The sequence below is a fragment of the Gobio gobio genome, assembly GCF_949357685.1.
Source record: "Gobio gobio genome assembly, chromosome: 22".
NCBI classification, from domain to species: Eukaryota; Metazoa; Chordata; class Actinopteri; order Cypriniformes; family Gobionidae; genus Gobio; species Gobio gobio.
Window position 1 is genome coordinate 3,368,538 of NC_137118.1, and position 24,694 is coordinate 3,393,231.

Sequence of the window (24,694 nt, forward strand, 5' to 3'; positions counted from 1 at the left end):
TGGAAACATTTGGTATATTGTATAATGTATACACAAGTCAACAAATAACACTGTTCTAGTGGTTTTGGGTATTTTAATCCAAAAATCGTACATATTGTGCCTTTAAATAAAAAACATCGAACTAAAATATAGTCCATTCATTTCATTGAAATACATTTTCCCCCCAGTCATTTCTGACAGCCAAAGACCACCAGAGGGTTAATATTAATATTAAAATATTCGGGTCTAGGGGTAGATTGAACCATGACAGGTATGAAATCGAGGCTGTGAGGGACTGGCAGTGTTTTCAATAGCAAAACCTGCATAAAACTCATAGATCACTGATAATTTCCACAGCTCAGGAGTTTTTGTCCACTGACATTTCTTGGAAAGATAGTTTTGTCAGTAGAACATCCCAAAACACATTAAATACAATTACAATATGTCTATCCCTCACAGCCTCGCTTTCATTCCCGTTAAAAAAAAAGATGTGAATAAGTTAAAATAGGCTATATGGAAAAAATAATATAAAGATAATAATGTTTGTTTTTATAAAGAGTGGACAATCAGTGTTGGTCAATAAGTATGGGGGAGGGGCTAAAGTATCCCCCCACCTGATTGGCTGTGCGCCCATACCCGGTCCAGTTTACCTTGACCAACCTTTAAAACCTCCAGATCAGATGAAGCGATAACCAGTCAGAGCCAAAGACAGAGCCGGAGAGTTGGCAGCCGCGGCCAGCTTGGCTATTATCAGGCAGAATCTGTTTTGCTGGAATTAAAAACTTCTTTGACAACGTCGTTGTTTGTGCCAGCGAAGGCGTTATAGTTTGATTGACAGCGCGTTGTTTACTCCTCCCTCAGAGGCGCTTAAATGACAGGCGCGCGCATGTGAGCTCGCGGTGACGCCAGTGCAGAGAGAGATGCTGTAGAGCAGCGAGAACTTCCACCAGCGAGATTTATTCGGTTTTATTCTGTTTTATTTCATATTCCTGACTTAACCATGAAGACCATACTCGCGGCATATTCCGGGGTCAAAAAGGGTAAGTAAAAAAAAAAAACATTGCTGTAAACTAGCCTAAAGAAATATTTTTTTCTTCTTCATATTTGTGTGTATAAATTTCCATATAGCCTATTTATATATTTCTAAATATGGAATAATTTATTCCATACCCTCCTGCGAACCAGAATTTTTTTTTCTTTTCATGTCATTACATCGTTTAGAGCATAAGATTTTCAAATAAAATTATATTTTTCATATATTACGCTGTCCTGTAGACACCAGGACTCATTTTTAATACACCAATCAATTTTAAGTTTTTAGGATTTTTTATTGCCTACCAAACTTTGTATAAAGATGATTCTCAACTATGTTATGAAATATATAACAGAATGATTTTTAATGCAATATTTTTGTAAAAGTGTTTTTTCCCTAATACACTGTATCTAATATGCATATTAATATGTTCTTGGGCCAACATGTAGCTAATGCAAAATGAAGTGTAATAATGGGAGTGGCAACATTTTCATAATAATATCTAATAATTCATAGGAATATTGAAATATAATTTCTTTCCCTATTCACTTGTTGTGTCTCCCTGTCTTACCTGATAAACATGTTTCGTAACAGAAAGTCATAATTTGATTTGAAACCCCATAAAATTTTTCCTGAGATGTTAATTTATGACAAACAACTCGTCAGATTTAAATGATAATTACAAAGTATGATCATATTTCAAGATTATACTCTGAAAAATGCCGGGTTAAAAATAACCCAAGTTGGGTCGAAAATGGATTAACCCAGCAATTGGGTTGTTTTAAGCAAACTTTTTACCCAACCGCTGGATTAAAACAACACAATTGCTGGGTTAGTCCATTTTCAACCCAACTTGGGTTATTTTTAACCCAGCATTTTTTAGAGTGAACAAGAGTGTTACATTTTATTGCTAAATTAATGCAGTTATTTTTAAAGACCAATGAGAAGTTGTCAAGTATTTGGTATCTCTGAAAAGCCCTGAATGTGCTCTTTACAGGACACCAAGACTTAAAAATGTGACTTGTGTGTTCTCAGAGAAATTCACTCAAATGTCACGTCCAGTACATGAGTCTGTTCCTGCGCCCCAGGAGGATATAATAGTTTTTGTGTAACAGAATCAGGTGATCATAGTTTAGACACTTGCGTGAGATTACACAGTCTCCCGTTCGGTGAATGAGCGGGATAAGAGTGTTACATGAGCATCGGTGTCTTATGTTTGTTGTTATTTTCAGTGTGTTAAGACGGGATTAAGTCGTCTCGTGATCTCAGTGATTCTAAGGGACGTGCTTTAGTTGCCTATTGATTGTGTAGTAACACTTTACTGAACACATTCACTATTAACTTTGCTTCAATAAACTCCTTATTTACAGTTAGTAAGGTAGTTTTGGTAATGTTTAAGTAGTTATTGGGTAGGTTTAAAGGGATAGTTCACCCAAAAATGATCTACTCGCCCTCAAGTTGTTCCAAACCCATGGGCGTCGGAGTCATGGTGTGTTTTTTTACGATCAATGATATTGGACCCACTCACTTTTATCGTCTGTTTACCTACCCCTAACCGATAAACACTTATTATTAAACACATTTAAACGCTTTATTTCTTCTTTTATTTTATTTTTTTAAATAAATGCCTTTCCGATCTGATATGTGATGGGAAGCGAGTTCGAACCTCGGGTCGATTTGCGTCAAAACTTATCCGTCTTACCCCTACACTATTCCCGCTCTCAATGATACGGTGATTTCCGTAATTTTGTCTTTCCCAACCAGATGTTTAGCAAACAAGGCGGTATATTTGTACTTAAAGCTGCACTATGTAACTTTTCCGTCCGCTAGAGGTCGCCTGTTCAAAACAAAGGCGTAGTTTGATGACGGCACATTTGAGCGCAGAATTTTGGGACATGTGGTCTTCAGCTCAGAATCGGAATAGGACTCGGGCAGAAATCATGTTGATGATGTGATTATTAACGTTACTGTAGCAGTGTTCATTTCGTTTTTTTCACTGACGAAAACGAGACGATAACCAAATAAAAACTAGTGTTGGATGACAAAAACTATTACGAAAATCTACTGTCATTTTCGTCAACAAATAAAAACGAGATGAAAATGTTAAGGAGGGTCGATTAGGGAAGAGATCCAGTCAGAACTGATGTCCTGTGTAATTTGAACATGCTGATCTAACCGCAGGAAAACACGGCTCACGCATCCCCAATCCAGCGCTCCAGAGCGGCTCACAATCAATGAACATTAGCGCACATTTATGCCAGGCAATTGTTTATGAACTAATGCGGATGAATAATGACAATGTTTACTTTATGATGATTATATAGTATGTGTTTTAGAGGCACAGCAGACATTTCAAAATAAGAGTCAATGTGTATTTCCAGCTTGTTTATCATTAAAAGTCACGCATTATATATTCGTTTTTGGTTACAAAATAAACTGTATTTAATTTAATTCCCATTTAATTTATAGTCAGGAGGAAAGACCAGTATTTGACACATATTCAATAAAGTATCAGTGTTATAATAGTTAAAGGGTTAGTTCACCCAAAAATGAAAATTCTGTCATTAATTACTCACCCTCATGTCGTTCGACACCCGTCAGACCTCCATTCATCTTCGAAACAGAAATGAAGATATTTTTAGTGTAAATCTGATGGCTCTGAAAGGCCTCCATTGGCTCAATGCACTTTACACTCTCAAGACCCTTAAAAGACACTAAAGACGTCGTTACAAAGTCCATCTCACTACAGTGGTTCTACAATAACTTTATGAAGCGACGAGAATAGTTTTTGTGCGCAAAAAAAACCTAAATAACGACTTATATAGTGATGACCAATTTCAAAATAATGCATCATGAAGCTTCAAAGCGTAATGAATCAGTGAGTCGAATCATGATTCGGATCGTGTGTCAAACCGCCAAACTGCTGAAATCACGTGACTTTGGCGATTCAAACCGCTGAATCGACTCACTGATTCATAACGCTTCGAAGCTTCATGATGCCTTGTTTTGAAATCGGTCATCATGATATAAGTCGTTATTTAGGGAGTTATTGAGTTTTGGCACTTGCTATGTGAACACACAAACACACACACACACACACACTCACACAGAAATGATATAAGTCGTTATTTTGAAAGTGTAAAGTGCATTGAGCCAATGGAGGCCTTTCTGAGCCATCGGATATCAACTAAAATATCTTCATTTGTGTTCCGAAGATGAACGAAGGTCTGACGGGTGTCAAACGACATGAGGGTGAGTAATTAATGACAGAATTTTCATTTTTGGGGGATCTAACCCTTTAACTAAAACCATTAAAAAAAACGTTGAAATTAAATAAATGTTAACTGAAATTAAAATAAATAAACAAACTGATGTCAAAATGTCAGTTCAAGTGACAGTCGGTTATGTAATGCTTAAATGCTTAATGTATTACAATTTAACTAAACTCATTAGATTCTAGGAGACTTAATCTACTGTAGATTTAGTCGACTAAAATCTTAAGATATTTAGTCGACTAAAACTAGACAAAAACTAAAAACAATTCAGGTGACTAAAATATGACTAAAACTAAATGGCATTTTAGTCAAAAGACTATGACTAAAAGTAAATAAAAATTTTCTGTCAAAATTAAAACTGTACTGTAGTCTGAAGCAGAGCAGAAGTGAGTGTTGTGGAGCTGAGGAACCGCTGGAGCGATTGTTAATAAGATAAACGCAACACACGCCTCGCGAGCAGCGGGACTTTTATTATGCCACAGTCGGCATTCCCACTTTTCCGGTCATGAGTGTGAGGTAACGCAGCTCTGCTGATCATATTACACACATCTGAGTGTGTTGATGATCGGATGGCGTTACTCTGTGTGTTCTCTCGCCGCTGCTATGACACTTGTTCACACTGCAGTGAGAGGAAAGCGTTTCTGCAGAATAAAAACGCAAACTAACGCAGATATGATGTCATCGACAGGCCACGCCTTCACACGTCCCGGTTCCTCGGGTCAAATAGCATCTCACGATTTACAAGTAGTTGGAAACATTTGGGATATTGTAAGTACTCAAATGAACTAAATATATAACACTGGCCTAGTGGTTTTGGAAATTTTACTGAAAAAGTTTTACATAGTGCACCTTTAATGTAAATGCCATCTAGACAGGACCCACCCATATTTGTTTTGCTTCCGACGGCCATGTCCAAACCTGTATGAGTTTCGCTCTCCTGCTAAATACCAATTGTGAGTTTACATCACGCATTTCTGACTTTATGGGCGTGTTTACACCTGGTCACTTCATGCGTTTACTCTGATAGTTATCCGATCGTGAAAAGAGGTGTAAATGGCCTCCGAAACGCATTCGAGACGGATTTAAGGAGGTGGTCTCATTCCAGACGAAACTGAACAAGTCTAAGTGCATCTGGTTGATGAAACCACATATGTAAATTGTACTCTTGTGGGTGTAGGAAGCAAAAAAAAAAAAAGTGGGTGTGTCCTCCCGAGATTTTTACTGAGTAGATGCAATTTACATTAAGTGCAAATAATCCACATGGTTTACTAAACATCTGGTTGGGACAAAATTACCAAAGTCACCAAATCATTACAGTGATGATAGTGTAGGGGTAAGACGCATGGCAGAAAGTTTTGACGCAAATCGACCAGAGGTTCAAACTCGCTCTACTCCCTTTTCCCATCACATATCTGATCGGAAAGGCATTTATTTTCAATAAAAATTAAGAAAACATTCGAAAGTGGAAATAATGCGTCTAACGTGTGTTTAATAATAAAGTGTTTATTGGTTTGGGGTAGGTGAACAGAATTGACCTATTAGTAAGCCCCTCCCCTCGAACGTAGATGAGCCAATGGCTGTTGAGTATCAGTTGCATGGCGACCGGAACTCGGACATCTTTAGGTTTCAGCACCATAGAGAAACATTGGAAAATACGAAGCTCTCATCAATTTAATAGTGTTTATGCTACAAAAAATGGTAAAATGATGTGCCAGGGGTACTGTAACACTGATTCCAGGTATCCTGAGAGGATTTTATGGTTGTTATACTCTCATTAAGTTACGATTAAAGTTAGTGAGTCCCTGCTAACATACAAACGGAAATAACTGTTCTCAGGTCGTGTTAACAGTGTTGGTCAAAAACACATTAACGAAGGTCAGAATTGACTGTCATTGTAAGGCAGTTAGCAACAGTAACTAAAGGGGGCGGGGCTTACCGTTAAAAGTGAGTGGGTCCAATTTCGTATAGCCTAACTTAAAGGGTTAGTTCACCCAAAAATGAAAATTCTGTCATTAATTACTCACCCTCACGTTGTTCGACACCCGTAAGACCTCCGTTCATATTCGGAACACAAATGAAGATATTTTTGTTGAAATCTGATGCTGAGAAAGGCTTCAGACAGGCCTCCATTGGCATTCAGTACACTTATACTCCCAAGACGGATAAAAGGCACTCAAAACATCGTTACAAAGTCCATCTCACCACAGTGACTCTACAATAATCTTACGATGCGACGACAATAGTTTTTGTGCGCAAAAAAAATCAAAATAACACCTTTATCCAACTTGTTCTTGTCTTCCGTGTGTGCCTCCACGACGCATGCGCGAGAATATGACGCAGATCCGGCGCTCGGACACATGACCCAGAAGAGATTTGTTTACGAGCAGAGGAAGACGCGCGTGTTTAAGCTGTTGAATTCTACATTGATCGTGCTTTAGGTCTCGGCGTAGTTCTCAAAATGGGGTTAAAGTGTGCATTTCATGGATTCCCGAACGCCGGCGCTACGTCATATTCTCGCGCATGCGTCGTGGAGGCACACACGGAAGACAATAACAAGTTGGATAAAGGCGTTATTTAGATTTTTTTTTGCGCACAAAAACTATTGTCGTCGCATCGTAAGATTATTGTAGAGTCACTGTGGTGAGATGGACTTTGTAACGACATTTTAAGTGCCTTTTATCGGTCTTGGGAGTATAAGTGTACTGAATGCCAATGGAGGCCTATCTGAAGCCTTTCTCAGCATCAGCTTTCAACAAAAATATCTTCATTTGTGTTCCGAACATGAACGGAGGTCTGACGGGTCTCGAACGACATAAGGGTGAGTAATTAATGACAGAATTTTCATTTTTGGGTGAACTAACCCTTTAAGTCAGAATTGTGAGATTTTTTTTATTTTTTTCTGTGGCAGAAACAAGTTTCCATACCAAACAGTTGATGGAAAAGTCAATGGGGTCCATCAACTGTTTAGTTCCCCATATCCTTCAAAAATATTTTCTTTTGTGTTCAGCAGAAGAAAGAAATTACTACAGGTTTGGAACAACATGAGGGCGAGTAAATGATGACAGAATCTCAATTTTTGGGAGAATAAAGGAGCCAACAAATGGGTTGTTTTAACCCGGCAATTGGGTTGTTTTAACCCAGTGAATGGGTCGTTTTAACCCAGCGGTTGGGTTAAATGTTTGCTTAAAACAACCCAGTCGCTGGGTTAAAACAACCCGATTGTTTTAGAGTGTAGAAAGCTTGAAATGTCCACTTTTAAACAAAACAATTTGAAACGAAAAGAAAGTGTTACCGATTGTCTTTTCTGGTGCGCTTTTTGGACTGTGTAAATAACTGAAATAATGAATTTAGAGGTATGTCAGTCATGTGCTCTTATTCTCAGGATATAATAGCAAAGATCTTTCTGTTAAAAATGCATGCTCAAGTTTCAACCACACAACTTATTATCGGCGTGTTACTTCACACATCTTCAGAGAGTTCTGGGAGTTAGCGTCCTCTATCGTCGGACGTCATACCGGACGTCATACCGGTTTGTCACAGTCGTGATATGCATGACATTTATTTAATTCAATTGTGCTTTATTGGCATGACATGCATGGGTGCATATTGCCAAAGCATTTCACAAAGCAAAACAAATACATACATTATTCCTAGGCTTCAGACAGTGTGGAGAACAGGCATTCCCACAACATTATGCTGGGTAATTCTGATTTTCCTTTCAATCCCGTGTAGGCTCGGGCTCCAGCATCCTCTCTGCCTTACATGACCTGCCGTCCGTCCCCTGGCTGACACGCTCCAAGATGGTGAAACATCTGCAGATGATCTCCGTCCTGCAGTTTGTCATGACATTTCTTGCCATGGGTGAGTGGAACAGACCAATACGAGACTTAAAGGAAAAAATTCTGTCATCATTTACTCACCCTGTATTCATTTCTCTTCTATCTTCTAGGCATTGGCTGCTCTTTGCTGCTAATGTACATGTTTTGCACAGACTTCTGGGTAATTGCCGCCGTTTACACAGCCTGGCTCATCTATGACTGGAACACCCCAAAACAAGGTACAGTCTTCAATGATTAAAGCACATCATGATTCAATCCGACTGTGTTTGCGTTTGTATTCTTTGTTAATGTTCCCACATCTTTATCTCAGGAGGCCGTAGATCGACCTGGGTGAGAAACTGGACCGTGTGGACATACTTTAGAGACTATTTTCCCATAAGAGTGAGTAACTTTACATCTTACACAACATTACAGCTTGAATTCATGGGGCTTAGACACAAACACAAAGATAAGCCTCAAAACTGGAGTTATAAAAGGTATGAACTTTGCAAATCTGTTCAAATCCTGCAGAGTTTAAGTATAGATTTAAAGGGACAGTCCACACGTGTTTACTCAGTTGACTCTCGTTAATCAGAAAATTGTATAATTTCCATTTAACGTCTTGATATTTTACTTTTTTGTGGTAATTTTTGTGGTAGCTGTTAACTTTAGCGTGCATATTACTAGGATGTTATCTGTTTATTAGTACTTATAAAGCACTTATTAATGCCTTATTTTGCATGACTTTATTCTACATCTCTTAATCCAATCCAATCCCTAAACGTAAAGCTACAAAAACGACCAATAAGCAGTAAATTAGGAGTTTAATGAGGTAAAAGTCATAGTTAAAAGTGAATATGTGTTACCGAAGTTTTTGAAAGAAGTCTCTAATGCTGGAGTTATTTTTTATTGGAGTATATTGTGAAATATTATTACAATTTAAAATATAGCTGCAAGCAGCAATACCGGGGCCAAGCGCAAAGAAGAAGACAAGACATGCCAAAATGGCTGGCAGTGTCAGATCAACTGCAGCAATGAGCAATTAATCACATTTTAATATGATTTTAGGCAAAAGGCTGAAAAATGCATTGTAGTCTGAGAGTGTCAGACCAACTGCAACAATTAACAATTATACAGTTTAAGAAGATTAGGCAAAATGGCTGAAATATCATATATTGAGTCACTGATAATATAAGTTAATGGTTTATCACTTTTGACCAATAGGTGGCACAGATACGAAATTGATGTGGTGTGGTCAGAATAAGCGAACAATGACACATGCAAAGTTTGATGCCAATATGTCAAAGCATTGCAGAGATACAGCCTCAAGAGTCATTTTGGCATAATGGCTCAACTTCGTCGCTGCGGTTTACAAAAACGGTTTCATCTATTGATGCAAAATTCCTAACTTTTTGTTGACACAGTCTGAAGATGATACGATTCGATTTTGGTGGAAATTGGACAAACGGTCTAGGATGAGTTTGAAAAAGTAGGTTTTGATCAAATAAGAACATTGAGGACAGGATGTTTGACCAAATATGGAAAAATTAGTATCTCTGTTCTCGGCATGAGCCAATGACTGTATTATGACCAGTTTCATTAAACTAGGCTAATTTAATCAAAAGTTATTAGCATGTTTGTAAATTTTGTTATAACCTCTGACCACAAGGTGGCACTGCCCCAAAACGTTTTGAGTACCTTCAAAGCATGGTGCGGAAGACATGATTTTTGGACAAACAGTTCAAACGTTATAAGCAAAAATAGCAATTTTTTGTATCTCCGGACCAGTAGGTGGCGCTGCGCCGAAACGCTGCATGTTGCCTCAGGTCATGCTTGTGATGACATATACCAAGATTGGTTTGAATATGATAAAGCGTTGTGGAGATATAGGCTTATGAGTGTTTTTGCAACCGCTACGCAAAATTTGTGTGCGCGTTTATCAAAAACGATTTGACAAATCAACTTGATTTGCAAGATTTTTTGTCAGCATGGTCTGAAGATGATATGGTTCAATTTTCGTGCAAATCGGACGAACCGTCTAGGACGAGTTCGCAAAAGTAGGTTTTTTGGAAAATTAAATATGGCGGGGAAATTGTCATGACCGAAAATGACGTCATAGGGTGCAATTGAATCGGCATGAGCCAATGAATGTATTATGACCAGTTTCATTATACTAAGCTAATTAAATCAAAAGTTATCAGCATTTTTGTCAAGTTTGTTATTACTTTTGACCACAAGGTGGCACTGCCCCAAAACTTTTTGAGTACCTTCAGGGCATGGAGTGGAAGTCACATACCGAGTTTAGTAACAATACACTAATGCATTTGTAAAATATAGCATTTTAGCACATAATTCAAAATGGCCGACAGCCAAAATGGCTGATATGGTAAAATTGAATATCAGACGACTCGGCATGCCGTCCTGAATGTAACGAGACCACTTTTATGATTTTTGGACAAACGGTTCAAAAGTTATAAGCAAAAACAGCCATTTTTTGTATCTCCGGACCAGTAGGTGGCGCTGCGCCGAAACACTGCATGTTGCCTCAAGTCATGCTTGTGATGACATGTACCAAGTTTGGTTTAAATACGATAAAGCGTTGCTGAGATATTGCCTTAAGAGTGCTTTTGCAACCGCTACGTAAAATTTGTTTGCGCGTTTATCGCAAATAATTTGATGAATCAACTTGATTTGCAAGATTTTTTGTCAGCATGGTCTGAAGATGATCTGGTTCAATTTTCGTGCAAATCGGATGAACCGTCTAGGACGAGTTCGCAAAAGTAGGTTTTTCGGTTAATTAAAAATGGCGGGAAAATTATTATGACGGAAAATGACGTCATAGGGTGCAATCGAATTGTCTTGAGCCAAGGAATCAGAGGAAAAAAGAATTTCGTTTCTAGCCCTTATGGTTCAAAAGTTATTAGCATAAACATGAGTCTAAATTTGGACTGATGGTGGCGCTAGAGGGATTGAGTTAGAGACTCAAAATTTGCTATGGTGACATTTCAGACTGTCCTCTATTAGTGTGCCAAATTTCACAACTTTTTACCATACGGTTCTATGGGCTGCCATAGACTTCGTGGCGGAAGAAGAAGAAGAAGATGAAATATAGCTGCAAGCAGCAATACCGGGGCCAAGCGCAAAGAAGAAGACAAGACATGCCAAAATGGCTGGCAGTGTCAGATCAACTGGAGCAATGAGCAATTAATCACGTTTTAAGATGATTTTAGGCAAAAGGCTGAAAAATGCATTGTAGTCTGACAGTGTCAGACCAACTGCAACAATGAACAATTATACAGTTTAAGAAGATTAGGCAAAATGGCTGAAATATCATATATAGAGTCACTGATAATATAAGTTGATGGTTTATCACTTTTGACCAATAGGTGGCGCATTACGAAATTGATATGGTGTGGTCAGAATAAGGGAACAATGACACATGCAAAGTTTGATACCAATATGTCAAAGCATTGCAGAGATACAGCCTCAAGAGTCATTTTGGCATCATGCCTCAAATTCGTCGCTGCGGTTTACAAAAACGGTTTCATCTATTGATGCAAAATCCCTAACTTTTTGTTGACACAGTCTGAAGATGATACGATTCGATTTTGGTGGAAATCGGACAAACGGTCTAGGATGAGTTTGAAAAAGTAGATTTTGATCAAATAAGAACATTGAGGACAGGATGTTTGACCAAATATGGCAAAATTAGTATCTATGTTCTCGGCATGAGCCAATACATGTATTATGACCAGTTTCATCAAACTAGGCTAATTTAATCAAAAGTTATTAGCATTTTTGTAAATTTTGTCATAACATTTGACCACAAGGTGGCACTACCCCAAAACGTTTTGAGTACCTTCAAAGCATGGTGCGGAAGACACATACCAAGTTTCGTAACGATAGACTAATGCGTTTGTTAAATATAGTATTTTAGCACATCATTCAAAATGGCCGACAGCCAAAATGGCCGATATGGTAAAATTGAATATCAGACAACTCGGCATGCCGTCCTGAATCTAACGAAACACCTTTTATGATTTTTTTTGACAAACGGTTCAAAAGTCAAAAGCAAAAATAGCCATTTTTTGTATCTCCGAACCAGTAGGTGGTGCTGTGCTGAAATACTGCATGTTGCCTCAGGTCATGCTTGTGATGACATGTACCAAGATTGGTTTGAATACGATAAAGCGTTGCGGATATATAGCCTTATGAGTGTTTTTGCAACCGCTACGTAAAATTTGTGTGCACGTTTATCAAAAACGATTTGACGAATCAACTTGATTTGCAAGATTTTTTGTCAGCATGGTCTGAAGATGATCTGGTTCAATTTTCGTGCAAATCGGACAAACCGTCTAGGACGAGTTCGCAAAAGTAGGTTTTTTGGAAAATTAAATATGGCGGGGAAATTATCATGACCGAAAATGACGTCATAGGATGCAATTGAATCGGCATGAGCCAATGAATGTATTATGACCAGTTTCATTATACTAAGCTAATTAAATCAAAAGTTATTAGCATTTTTGTCAAGTTTGTTATAACTTTTGACCACAAGGTGGCACTGCCCCAAAACTTTTTGAGTACCTTCAGGGCATGGAGTGGAAGTCACATACCGAGTTTAGTAACAATACACTAATGCATTTGTAAAATATAGCATTTTAGCACATAATTCAAAATGGCCGACAGCCAAAATGGCCGATATGGTAAAATTGAATATCAGACGACTCGGCATGCCGTCCTGAATCTAACGAGACCACTTTTATGATTTTTGGACAAACGGTTCAAAAGTTATAAGCAAAAACAGCCATTTTTTGTATCTCCGGACCAGTAGGTGGCGCTGCGCCGAGACACTGCATGTTGCCTCAAGTCATGCTTGTGATGACATGTACCAAGTTTGGTTTGAATACGATAAAGCGTTGCGGAGATATTGCCTTAAGAGTGCTTTTGCAACCGCTACGTAAAATTTGTTTGCGCGTTTATCGCAAATGATTTGACGAATCAACTTGATTTGCAAGATTTTTTGTTAGCATGGTCTGAAGATGATCTGGTTCAATTTTCGTGCAAATCGGATGAACCGTCTAGGACGAGTTCGCAAAAGTAGGTTTTTCGGTTAATTAAAAATGGCGGGAAAATTATTATGACGGAAAATGACGTCATAGGGTGCAATCGAATTGTCTTGAGCCAAGGAATCAGAGGAAAAAAGAATTTCGTTTCTAGCCCTTATGGTTCAAAAGTTATTAGCATAAACATGAGTCTAATTTTGGACTGATGGTGGCGCTAGAGGGATTGAGTTAGAGACTCAAAATTTGCTATGGTGACATTTCAGACTGTCCTCTATTAGTGTGCCAAATTTCATAACTTTTTACCATACGGTTCTATGGGCTGCCATAGACTTCGTGGCGGAAGAAGAAGAAGATGAAATATAGCTGCAAGCAGCAATACCGGGGCCAAGCGCAAAGAAGAAGACAAGACATGCCAAAATGGCTGGCAGTGTCAGATCAACTGGAGCAATGAGCAATTAATCACGTTTTAAGATGATTTTAAGCAAAAGGCTGAAAATGCATTGTAGTCTGAGAGTGTCAGACCAACTGCAACAATTAACAATTATACAGTTTAACAAGATTAGGCAAAATGGCTGAAATATCATATATTGAGTCACTGATAATGTAAGTTAATGGTTTATCACTTTTGACCAATACTTTGACCAGTTACGAAATGTATGTGGTGTGGTCAGAATAAGGGAACAATGACACATGCAAAGTTTGATGCCAATATGTCAAAGCATTGCAGAGATACAGCCTCAAGAGTCATTTTGGCATAATGGCTCAACTTCGTCACTGCGGTTTACAAAAATGGTTTCATCTATTGATGCAAAATCCATAACTTTTTGTTGACACAGTCTGAAGATGATACGATTCGATTTTGGTGGAAATTGGACAAACGGTCTAGGATGAGTTTGAAAAAGTAGGTTTTGATCAAATAAGAACATTGAGGACAGGATGTTTGACCAAATATGGAAAAATTAGTATCTCTGTTCTCGGCATGAGCCAATGACTGTATTATGACCAGTTTCATTAAACTAGGCTAATTTAATCAAAAGTTATTAGCATGTTTGTAAATTTTGTTATAACCTCTGACCACAAGGTGGCACTGCCCCAAAACGTTTTGAGTACCTTCAAAGCATGGTGCGGAAGACATGATTTTTGGACAAACAGTTCAAAAGTTATAAGCAAAAATAGCCATTTTTTGTATCTCCGGACCAGTAGGTGGCGCTGCGCCGAAACGCTGCATGTTGCTTCAGGTCATGCTTGTGATGACATATACCAAGATTGGTTTGAATACGATAAAGCGTTGTGGAGATATAGGCTTATGAGTGTTTTTGCAACCGCTACGCAAATTTTGTGTGCGCGTTTATCGAAAACGATTTGACAAATCAACTTGATTTGCAAGATTTTTTGTCAGCATGGTCTGAAGATGATCTGGTTCAATTTTCGTGCAAATCGGACAAACCGTCTAGGACGAGTTCGTAAAAGTAGGTTTTTTGGAAAATTAAAAATGGCGGGGAAATTATCATGACCAAAAATGACATCATAGGTTGCAATTAAATCGGCATGAGCCAATGACTCTATTATGACCAGTTTCAATATACTAGGCTAATTTAATCAAAAGTTATTAGCATTTTTGTCAAGTTTGTTATATCTTTTGACCACAAGGTGGCACTGCCCTAAAACTTTTTGAGTACCTTCAGGGCATAGCAAGGAAGTCACATACCGAGTTTAGTAACAATATACTAATGCATTTGTAAAATATAGCATTTTTTGACAAAATTCAAAATGGCCGACAGCCAAAATGGCGAATATCGTAAAATTGAATATCAGACGACTCGGCATGCCGTCCTGAATGTAACGAGACCACTTTTATGATTTTTGGACAAACAGTTCAGAAGTTATAAGCAAAAATAGCAATTTTTCGTATCTCCGGACCAGTAGGTGGCGCTGCGCCGAAACGCTGTATGTTGCCTCAAGTCATGCTTGTGATGACATGTACCAAGTTTGGTTTGAATACGATAAAGTGTTGTGGAGATATTGCCTTAAGTGTGTTTTTGCAACCGCTACGTAAAATTTGTTTGCACGTTTATCGCAAATGATTTGACGAATCAACTTGATTTGCAAGATTTTTTGTCAGCATGGTCTGAAGATGATCTGGTTCAATTTTCGTGCAAATCGGATGAACCGTCTAGGACGAGTTCGTAAAAGTAGGTTTTTCGGAAAATTAAAAATGGCGGGAAAATTTTTATGACGGAAAATGACGTCATAGGATGCAATTGAATCGTCTTGAGCCAAGGAATCAGAGGAAAAAATAATTTTGTTTCTAGCCCTTATGGTTCAAAAGTTATTAGCATAAACATGAGTCAAATTTTGGACTGATGGTGGCGCTAGAGGGATTGAGTTTGAGACTCCAAATTTGCTACTGTGATATTTCAGACTGTCCTCTATTAGTGTGCCAAATTTCACAACTTTTTACCATACGGTTCTATGGGCTGCCATAGACTTCGTGGCGGAAGAAGAAGAAGAAGAAGAAGAAGAAGAAGAAGATGAATAATAATAATAAGAACGGGAACGGTTTCAATAGGTGCCTTCGCACCTTCGGTGCTTGGCCCCTAAATATAGCTGCAAGCAGCAATACCGGGGCCAAGCGCAAAGAAGAAGACAAGACATGCCAAAATGGCTGGCAGTGTCAGATCAACTGGAGCAATGAGCAATTAATCACATTTTAAGATGATTTTAGGCAAAAGGCTGAAAAACGCATTGTAGTCTGAGAGTGTCAGACCAACTGCAACAATTAACAATTATACAGTTTAAGAAGATTAGGCAAAATGGCTGAAATATCATATATTGAGTCACTGATAATGTAAGTTAATGGTTTATCACTTTTGACCAATAGGTGGCACAGATACGAAATTGATGTGGTGTGGTCAGAATAAGGGAACAATGACACATGCAAAGTTTGATGCCAATATGTCAAAGCATTGCAGAGATACAGCCTCAAGAGTAATTTTGGCATAATGGCTCAACTTCGTCGCTGCGGTTTACAAAAACGGTTTCATCTATTGATGCAAAATCCCTAACTTTTTGTTGACACAGTCTGAAGATGATACGATTCGATTTTGGTGGAAATTGGACAAACGGTCTAGGATGAGTTTGAAAAAGTAGGTTTTGATCAAATAAGAACATTGAGGACAGGATGTTTGACCAAATATGGAAAAATTTGTATCTCTGTTCTCGGCATGAGCCAATGACTGTATTATGACCAGTTTCATTAAACTAGGCTAATTTAATCAAAAGTTATTAGCATGTTTGTAAATTTTGTTATAACCTCTGACCACAAGGTGGCACTGCCCCAAAACGTTTTGAGTACCTTCAAAGCATGGTGCGGAAGACATGATTTTTGGACAAACAGTTCAAAAGTTATAAGCAAAAATAGCCATTTTTTGTATCTCCGGACCAGTAGGTGGCGCTGCGCCGAAACGCTGCATGTTGCTTCAGGTCATGCTTGTGATGACATATACCAAGATTGGTTTGAATACGATAAAGCGTTGTGGAGATATAGGCTTATGAGTGTTTTTGCAACCGCTACGCAAAATTTGTGTGCGCGTTTATCGAAAACGATTTGACAAATCAACTTGATTTGCAAGATTTTTTGTCAGCATGGTCTGAAGATGATCTGGTTCAATTTTCGTGCAAATCGGACAAACCGTCTAGGACGAGTTCGTAAAAGTAGGTTTTTTGGAAAATTAAAAATGGCGGGGAAATTATCATGACCGAAAATGACATCATAGGTTGCAATTGAATCGGCATGAGCCAATGACTCTATTATGACCAGTTTCAATATACTAGGCTAATTTATTCAAAAGTTATTAGCATTTTTGTCAAGTTTGTTATATCTTTTGACCACAAGGTGGCACTGCCCTAAAACTTTTTGAGTACCTTCAGGGCATAGCAAGGAAGTCACATACCGAGTTTAGTAACAATATACTAATGCATTTGTAAAATATCGCATTTTTTGACAAAATTCAAAATGGCCGACAGCCAAAATGGCCGATATGGTAAAATTGAATATCAGACGACTCGGCATGCCGTCCTGAATGTAACGAGACCACTTTTATGATTTTTGGACAAACAGTTCAGAAGTTATAAGCAAAAATAGAAATTTTTCGTATCTCCGGACCAGTAGGTGGCGCTGCGCCGAAACGCTGTATGTTGCCTCAAGTCATGCTTGTGATGACATGTACCAAGTTTGGTTTAAATACGATAAAGCGTTGCGGAGATATTGCCTTAAGAGTGTTTTTGCAACCGCTACGTAAAATTTGTTTGCGCGTTTATCGCAAATGATTTGACGAATCAACTTGATTTGCAAGATTTTTTGTCAGCATGGTCTGAAGATGATCTGGATCAATTTTCGTGCAAATCGGATGAACCGTCTAGGACGAGTTCGTAAAAGTAGGTTTTTCGGAAAATTAAAAATGGCGGGAAAATTTTTATGACGGAAAATGACGTCATATGGTGCAATCGAATCGCCTTGAGCCAAGGAATCAGAGGAAAAAAGAATTTTGTTTCTAGCCCTTATGGTTCAAAAGTTATTAGCATAAACATGAGTCAAATTTTGGACTGATGGTGGCGCTAGAGGGATTGAGTTTGAGACTCCAAATTTGCTACGGTGACATTTCAGACTGTCCTCTAATAGTGTGCCAAATTTCACAACTTTTTACCATACGGTTCTATGGGCTGCCATAGACTTCGTGGCGGAAGAAGAAGAAGAAGATGAATAATAATAATAAGAACGGGAACGGTTTCAATAGGTGCCTTCGCACCTTCGGTGCTTGGCCCCTAATAATAATAATAAGAACGGGAACGGTTTCAATAGGTGCCTTCGCACCTTCGGTGCTTGGCCCCTAATAAACTGTTTATGTGATGTCAAAGCTGAATTTTCAGCATCATAACTGTAGTCTTCAGTGTCACATGATCCTTCAGAAATCATTCTAATATGATGATTTGAAACAATATTATCAGTGTTTATGTTTATATAGAATATTTTTGTGGAAACTGTGAGACATTTTCCAGGATTTTTTGATAAATAGAAAGAAAATAAATAGTTTTTACTGCATTAATGAATTATTTTAGTATTAATTTACTTTAAAAAATAAATAAATACTGACTCCATCTTTTGAACACTTGTGGAATTTGCATATTCTGACCAGCATAAAACAATGTAAATATGCATTATATTATATATACCCGAATATATACCCCCAAAAAATTCCATACTACGTCCCCCAAAACACCTCGACATAACAGAAACTCTTCTTAACTAGACTTTGAGAACTCATAAATACTCATAAAAGTGCATTTGTTTGAACTAATGTGTTTAATTTGAGTTGGCTCTGCTCAAACCAATAGACCCTTTTCACATTTCCGGGTTTCTCAGAGCGAAAGTCGTCATAGTTGGGTTAACTATTATAGTTGTGAATGAGAGAATACATTAAATATTTTTTTTGTGTGCCCATTTGCTCAAATAGCAAAAGAAAAACAATACACAATAGGGATTTCACAACTTTCAAAAAGAGGGAAAAAAGAGTGAGATTGATAGACTGCAAAAAATGCTTTTCTTGCTTTGTATTTTTGTCTTGTTTTCAGTCCAAATATCTAAAAAATCTTACATTAAGAAGCATTTACTAGACAAGCAAAAGTTTTTGTCTTGTTTTGGGGGAAAATAACTCAAAATTAAGGGGCTTAAAATAAGCAAAATAATCTGCCAATGGGGTAAACAAAATAATCTTAATTCAAACAGAAAATAAGATTATTTTGCTTATCCCATTGGCAGATTATTTTGCTTATTTTAAGCAAAAACTCCCTTAATTTTAAGTTATTTTCCCCCAAAACAAGACAAAAACTTTTGCTTGTCTGGTAAATGCTTCTTAATGTAAGATTTTTTAGATATTTGGACTGAAAACAAGACAAAAATACTAAGTAAGAAAAGCTTTTTTTGCAGTGTAACGGCAGTGAAAAGAGAGAAATATGTACATATGTGCCATCACTCCCCTGTAAACACTGTAAACCACTTTTGTAAACACCCTTACAGAAGAAGCGGTAATTAGTTTTTTTGTAATTTGATGCAAAAGTAATAAAATACAAAGTATTAGTGTTATTTAAAAAAAATGAAAATACAAAAAACGTTGCAGGATTTACGTTAAAACGCATCATCACAGTCTGTGAAAAGGGTCTATTAATTACTTTGACCGTTAGGGTTTTGTGTTTTTTGGTTAAGTCTCTGTGACCCAGTTTACCCCAGTTTGTCTAATTAGTTATATATCATTCACCTGTGCCTCGTTTATCACCTTGTTAGTCTCATTTGCTTTGTGTTCTCCCTCAGTGTTTGTCAGTTCTTGTCTATGTTCCTACCAATGTTCCCTCTAATTTATTGTCACGCTGAGCAAAACTTTTCTCTATTGGGCGGATATTTTGGTCACCTGAGCAAAAACATTCTTTACCTGTACAGTGTATGTAAACACAGACACAAAAAAGTGGTTTCATCATGCAGTTATAACTTGTAACTTTAATGTGCCATTTCTATTTTATTTAACCATTGATGTAACTTAGTGACATATTAAATAAAAAATAAAATAAACTGTTAATTCAGAAGTCACTAATTTAAGCACATTTTACAGTGCTGTTAACTGTAGTCTTCTTTACCAAGAAATACTATTAAAATCTCCCCCAGGACAGTTCAATTCTTTATAATATAATATAATATAATATATGAAAATAAATAAGCGGTTACACTGAGATGGTTCTTAATGTGTTTTTGTACAGTCATTTATTGGCGACAGGCAGCATTAAACCATCTACACTCACCTAAAGGATTATTAGGAACACCTGTTCAATTTCTCCTTAATGCAATTATCTAATCAACCAATCACATGGCAGTTGCTTCAATGCATTTAGGGGTGTGGTCCTGGTCAAGACAATCTCCTGAACTCCACACTGAATGTCAGAATGGGAAAGAAAGGAGATTTAAGCAATTTTGAGCGTGGCATGGTTGTTGGTGCCAGACGGGCCGGTCTGAGTATTTCAATCTGCTCAGTTACTGGGATTTTCACGCACAACCATTTCTAGGGTTTACAAAGAATGGTGTGAAAAGGGAAAAACATCCAGTATGCGGCAGTCCTGTGGGAGAAAATGCCTTGTTGATGCTAGAGGTCAGAGGCGAATGGGCCGACTGATTCAAGCTGATAGAAGAGCAACTTTGACTGAAATAACCACTCGTTACAACCGAGGTTTGCAGCAAAGCATTTGTGAAGCCACAACACACACAACCTTGAGGCGGATGGGCTACAACAGCAGAAGACCCCACCGGGTACCACTCATCTCCACTACAAATAGGAAAAAGAGGCGACAATTTGCACAAGCTCTCCGAGTCTCGATTTCTGTTGAGACATTCAGATGGTAGAGTCAGAATTTGGCGTAAACAGAATGAGAACATGGATCCATCATGCCTTGTTACCACTGTGCAGGCTGGTGGTGGTGGTGTAATGGTGTGGGGGATGTTTTCTTGGCACACTTTAGGCCCCTTAGTGCCAATTGGGCATCGTTTAAATGCCACGGCCTACCTGAGCATTGTTTCTGACCATGTCCATCCCTTTATGACCAGCATGACCCCATCCTCTGATGGCTACTTCCAGCAGGATAATGCACCGTCACAAAGCTCCAATCATTTCAAATTGGTTTCTTGAACATGACAATGAGTTCACTGAACTAAAATGGCCGCCACAGTCACCAGATCTCAACCCAATAGAGCATCTTTGGGATGTGGTGGAACGTGAGCTTCGTGCCCTGGATGTGCATCCCACAAATCTCCATCAACTGCAAGATGCTCTCCTATCAATATGGGCCAACATTTCTAAAGAATGCTTTCAGCACCTTGTTGAATCAATGCCACATAGAATTAAGGCAGTTCTGAAGGCAAAAGGGGGTCAAACACAGTATTAGTATGTGTTCCTAATAATCCTTTAGGTGAGTGTATATCAAATGTTTGTTTATTGCTTATGAATTTCCAAGATTTTCTATATCAGGGGTTTTCGAACGTTTTAATGGCAAGGATCCCTAAACAATCCCCTTGTGAGATCAATTCTTTATTAGGCTTACACTAAAATACAATTATAATATAATATAAAAACGAAGTATTTTTAAACTGATGTGTGTTACTTTGGTGTTTAGATTTAGCAAGCTACACTTGTGGTGTGTGTGTGTAACTGTAAATGTGTGTTTTGTTACCGTGCTGTGTCCATCATCTGTTATTTCCAGCACTTACTCAAGCCACTCTTCTTTAAAACATGATGAGGTTTTATTCCACGTCTTTGTGTTTCTCGTTGCCTCTCATTTTGAGCTATTTGGACCGCGAACACGACTCTCTGCTGCTCACGGGACATCATTGTCTCTCTATGAAACCTGTAAACCTGTAGGTTTAAGGGTAAAATACATTTTATCAGCCATTACTTTCGTCCTGATCTTGACATTCCTGCTGGGTTGGGTGGATCTTGCTAGACTTTGCTCAGTAGAAGCTCAAGCACTTGTTTTTCTCTTCGTCTTGTCTTACGTCTGATAAACGAATAAGAGCACAACTAGGTGAAACAGGAACTCAAACAGATTACAATAAAACAAATATCTGTTTGAGTAAACTTAAATTAAGCAAATTAGTTCAATCTAGTGAACTTATTTAGAACTTTCTTTTTCTTTTGAGTTCTCAGAACGAACACATTTTAAGTACACTCAAAAAAAAGATTTATGATGCTGTTCACTTTATTTAAGCAATTCATCTTGATTTAACACCATTATATTAGGTTTCTGGTTCAAATGTAATTGATTCATGTTAAACTGACTTAAAACCGTTACTCTTTGACATAACTTGATGTTTTCATTTTGAAATAACATGTTTCAATCAAGTAACCCAAAGAAATAAGACTTTCACTTCCCATCATGCTTTGCAAAGGGGCTGAATTCGGAGACTAAATGTTTAAATAAAGTGCAATTTGATGAATTTTTAACAAGATGAGAAAATTGAGAGACTTTTTAATGTTTAATGTTTTGTTGTGTTGGTATTTAAAAGTTTGTTATGTTAGTGTTTTGGAGGTTACGATTGTGGTGAAGTGTAGAGCGTGTGCTTGGGCTGAGGACCTACTAATAACAAACTATAATAAAAAACTACTCTCGGCATGCCATGGATGTAACAAAACCATCTTCTGGCTAGCCAATAAAATCTTGTAAAAGGTTTTTGTAAATGCTCTCAAAAGCTATTCTTTGAATTAATGTAATTAAATCATGGAAATGATTTCCATGTGATTAAATTAAGCTGTTCCTAACCATAGTAAATAAGTTGAATCAACCTTAATAAATTAAGTTGACCCAACATAAGTACATCAAATTGGAATAACAGAATTGCATAATGCTGAAATAAAGCAAGTTAATCATGTGGAAATACTTTCCATGATTTTTTTATGTTCATTCAAAGAGTTATTTTTTTGAGTGTAATCTGAATTGTTGTGAGTTTTATGAACTTGTTTCTTTTAATTTAGACCAACTTAAATTTAACCGAAACTGTTCTGGGGTTTCTATTTCCCAGCATGCTTTGCCATGACACTCAAAAGGGATCCACCATCTCGCCTGACACAGGATCTGTCTTGAAACCCTTGATTGTTTCACCCATAATGCCATTATGTAACACAGACGAGGATACGCAGCTCTTACACTCTGTACTCATTCTGATATCTGCAAACATTAATACCCATATCTGTCCTTAATTATCTGCTAAAAACTATGTATATTAGGACAGCAGATAAGTGCTTAATGATAATTGCTGATAAGAAAAGTGTGTTCGTGTACAATATAAGGTGTACTGTAACTGTGTCCGAGTAAAGAGCATTTATTGCCTTGACTTGTCCTATGAAAACAGGTCTTTATTTAATGCATAATAGATATTAGTTCAAATGAAGTTGTTTAATTTAACATCCTATCATATAATCACAGTAAACGATGCTAATCTGCTGCTGTATTTTGCATTGCAGCTCATCAAGACGCATAACCTTCTTCCCAGCCGAAACTACATTTTTGGCTACCATCCTCATGGCATCTTCTGTTTCGGTGGTTTTTGTAACTTCGGGACGGAGGCCACAGGATTCTCCAAGATATTCCCCGGGATCAAGCCATCTCTTGCCACATTGGCTGGAAACTTCCGCTTGCCAGTGTTTCGGGATTACCTGATGTCTGGAGGTATGCATTTCTGGTTGATTTTATGGATTAAACCATGCACTCAGTGCTTGCTATTGCATCACATATCCGTTTATTTTCCGTCTGATTAAAAAGAGGACTGTAGTTGTGCTCTCTGTGGTGGAGATAAGAATCCTGCAGTCTATCAAGGACCTCTGAGCTTTGTCCTGTTGCGTAGAGACTCAGCTCTGCATGCGCTGGTGTCAATATTTTTTTTGAAGAACTTCTGTTGAAACCTGCCCTATGGACCCACTGATGATAGGCTATTCTTACACACTCTTATAAGAAACAAACGTCAATAGTTTCTTCAAAAACGGTCAAACAAATATTTTCCCCAAAATTCCAATATAATATAATTAATATAATATAATATAATATAATATAATATAATATAATATAATATAATATAATATAATATAATATAATATAATATAATATAATATAATATAATATAATATAATTAATATAATATAATATAATATAATATAATATAATATAATATAATATAATATAATATAATATAATATAATTTAATATAATTTAATATAATATAATATAATATAATATAATATAATATAATATAATTAATATAATATAATATAATTTAATATAATATATTACAATTAATATAATATAATATAATATAATATAATAATTAATATAATATAATATAATATAATATAATATAATATAATATAATATAATATAATATAATATAATTAATATAATATAATATAATATAATATAATATAATATAATATAATATAATATAATATAATATAATTAATATAATATAATATAATATAATATAATATAATATAATATAATATAATATAATTTAATATAATATATTACAATTAATATAATATATTACAATTAATATAATATAATATAATAATGAATATAATATAATATATTATAATGAATATAATATAATATAATATAATATAATATAATATAATATAATATAATATAATATAATTAATGTAATATAAAATAATATAATTAATATATTATAATTAATATAATATAATATAATATATTATAATTAATATAAAATAATATAATGAATATAATATAATATAATATAATATAATATAATATAATATAATATAATATAATATAATATAATATAATATAATATAATATAATATATCATTAATATAATATAATATAATATAATTCATATATAATTAATATAATATAATATAATTAATAAAATAAAATAATAAAATATAATAAAATAAAATAAAGAAAATAATAAAATAT

At 36.4% G+C, this 24,694-nt stretch overlaps 1 protein-coding gene across 3 annotated transcripts in view; it reads left to right on the forward strand.

Annotated features, from left to right (window-relative positions):
- The first annotated feature begins 652 nt into the window (after positions 1-652).
- Positions 653-24,694, forward strand: part of dgat2 (diacylglycerol O-acyltransferase 2) — a 37,412-nt gene continuing 13,370 nt past the window's right edge. For 2 of the 3 annotated variants that reach the window (XR_013815574.1, XM_079804577.1), the window contains exons 1-5: positions 654-1,019; positions 8,020-8,148; positions 8,237-8,344; positions 8,437-8,507; positions 23,224-23,428. Coding sequence is in view for 1 of the 3 variants with exons in the window: in XM_079804577.1 (XP_079660703.1) it covers positions 980-1,019; positions 8,020-8,148; positions 8,237-8,344; positions 8,437-8,507; positions 23,224-23,428 (553 nt within the window). In the remaining 2 variants the exon portion in view is untranslated. Of the gene's footprint in view, positions 1,020-8,019; positions 8,149-8,236; positions 8,345-8,436; positions 8,508-23,223; positions 23,429-24,694 lie in introns of all 3 variants that reach the window. The other variant, XR_013815573.1, reaches the window with a different exon arrangement.